This window comes from Plectropomus leopardus, chromosome 24 (assembly GCF_008729295.1).
Source record: "Plectropomus leopardus isolate mb chromosome 24, YSFRI_Pleo_2.0, whole genome shotgun sequence".
NCBI classification, from domain to species: Eukaryota; Metazoa; Chordata; class Actinopteri; order Perciformes; family Serranidae; genus Plectropomus; species Plectropomus leopardus.
Genome location: NC_056486.1, coordinates 14,462,912 through 14,465,293, shown reverse-complemented (window position 1 = coordinate 14,465,293; position 2,382 = coordinate 14,462,912). Strand labels below are relative to the sequence as shown.

Here is a 2,382-nt window from a genome sequence, read left to right as displayed (position 1 = left end):
TTATCCAAAAAATAAGGCCTTAATTGGTATTAAAATGTCCTAAATCATTCTTTAAGAATTATTCAAAATGCTATGACATCGAGAGAAGTATTTTACGAATCTTTTTTTCTGCTTCATTGTCATGAAATCTCAAAATAATTTAAAAATAATTTTCAGAATTTAATGTTAGGATGATCAGGATAGAGAAACCAATGAAAACACTCAAATATTTACCACTTCTGATTAAATCAAAAAACAAACTCACTTTTTTCAAGTCAAACCAAGCTGATGCTTTAATAACGTAACATGTTCTTTGTTTTCCAGGTGTTGCACTCTTGAAAGGTAAATTTTTTTCAGTATTTGAAGGAGATCATATAACTTTTTGACCAAAAAGTAATATTTTATGTTGAAGTAAAAATTTGGGCAGCATTGTAGCTCTTAAGTAATTGATGTCAGTTCTGTTTTATCCCCTCAATTTTGGTTATTGTCTTAAATTTTACTGTGAGTAGCAATAAAAAATCTTAAATCTAACTCACTTTAAGCCGCAGCTTAAGTGACGTTAAGCACACAGACACAGCTCGAGTTCTTCTGCTGACTGTCTTATTAAAAACAGACATTACCGCTGATTATGTGGCACCATCCACCGACGTAGATCTTCTTGTACTTTGAGCGGTCTTTCCCCCCGATGAAGGTGCACTCCATCCCCAAAAGACTGAGCACGAACCCCAGCATGCCCAGCGAGAGAGCCGACATCAGCAGGCCTCGCACTATCTGGATGTGGCCTGCAGTCACACAGGTCGACATTAAAACCAGTTTAGAAGTCGGCGGGTTTGTCAGTGCGAAACGGGCTACCTACCCTCCACAGACCAGAGCACCGGGTAGTCGTAACAGTTGCTCACAGCAGTTGAATCTGTAAAACATGATCTCCACAGGCTGGACCAGTACCAGGCCACCTTGATGATGGAGGAGCCCCCCATGCCCCCGATGGAGGTGATCTTCCAGCCCTCCATGGCCATGGTGCAGGCCACGAAGATCCAGCCCAAAACCGTCATCAGGAAGCCCCAAATCTGAACTACACGGACCTTCATCTCGTGAGTGGATCTATCCAATTATTTCTAATCCTCGATAACTCATCCACAATCCACTGAGTATTCTTTGTTTTGTCTTCAGATGGCGGTCCCTTACATCCCGAGCCGATGGTCTACTTTTCACCCAGATTCTTCAGATGCGGAAGAAGCCTCCTGCTCTGCTGCTCGTCTCAGAAAAAAGAGGATGAGCGTGTCACAGGTAAGAGTCAGAGGAGTGTTGCTGTTTTCCAGGTTTTGTTTGACATGTGGGTGAGAGACAACAGTCGCTCAGGTTCCCATGAGACGCAGCTGATGGTCGTGGAGTCTGAATCTGGACTGAGAGTGCTCACCTCAGCATTCGTCTCCAGTTACCAAACAGCATCATGTCGCCATCAGACCTTCACTCACGATCCGTTTATCGCTTGACGGGGTTCCTGCCGATCCTCGGCAAGTCTTCTAAGGCATTGACTTCATTAAAATGAAAATAATGCCTGAATTGTTTTTTAAAATGTTTTAAATTCATTTTTCGAGAGTCTTGAAAATGCTCAGACATGCAAAGTAAAAATTTGAAGTTTTATATAAACATAAACATTTGCACAAAGTTGTCTTTGACTCTTAATGAAAATGTCTGTTAATGTTTAATTTTTTTTTTCAATTTTGTCTATTGTAACTTGTCTTGAATTTCATCCCGAGTGGCGTCAAAAAGTCTTGAAGAGTATAAAATGTAATTTGTCTTAAAACATTATTAAAAATCCCCAATTCCCCAAATTACTGGCACTGTTGAATTTATTTAACAAAAAATTGATTTATTTTTTAATTTATTTTTAAAAGTGGTAATTTATTCATTTTTCCTCATTATTTCTGCCTTTTCTTATCGCCATGCACTCCCTTTACCAATGCTCTATCTGGGTTTATTGCATTTTATTGAATTTTTTGTCATTTTCGACAATTTCATACTTCCACTGGCCACTTGCTACCCATAAAAGAGGTCTGTGGGATGGGATGTGGTGACTGAATCAGCTTTTTGGTTAGGCTTATGGTTCGGATAAGTCTTTCTGAAAAAAAAAAAAAGAAAATATCCTCTGTTTCTATTTGTTGTTGTTTAAATAAAACCCTGAAGTATAAAAATGTAGTGCGCTTTAAATGAAATAATACATTTCTCTTTCCCTCGTCCCGTGGACAAACACAAAAGGCCCCCTGTTGCTGATTGTCTTGAATACTTTTTGTATGTTTGATTTCCATTGACAGATTGTATAAACATTGGATATTTTTTGGGGAGGGGGCGCACCTTTAATGACCTTTACATGTTCCATGAAAAATGTAAAACTGCCGCTGG

At 39.0% G+C, this 2,382-nt stretch overlaps 1 protein-coding gene across 1 annotated transcript; it reads right to left on the bottom strand.

The window, feature by feature from the left end:
• Positions 1 to 582: 582 nt before the first annotated feature.
• Positions 583 to 1,211, bottom strand: cldn10e (claudin 10e). The gene is made up of 2 exons (XM_042513341.1): positions 836 to 1,211; positions 583 to 761 (listed from the first exon to the last, which is right to left on the bottom strand). Exons 1-2 carry the CDS (start codon positions 1,065 to 1,067, stop codon positions 583 to 585), a joined length of 411 nt encoding a protein of 136 aa, XP_042369275.1. The 5' UTR covers positions 1,068 to 1,211.
• Between the last annotated feature and the right edge of the window lie 1,171 nt (positions 1,212 to 2,382).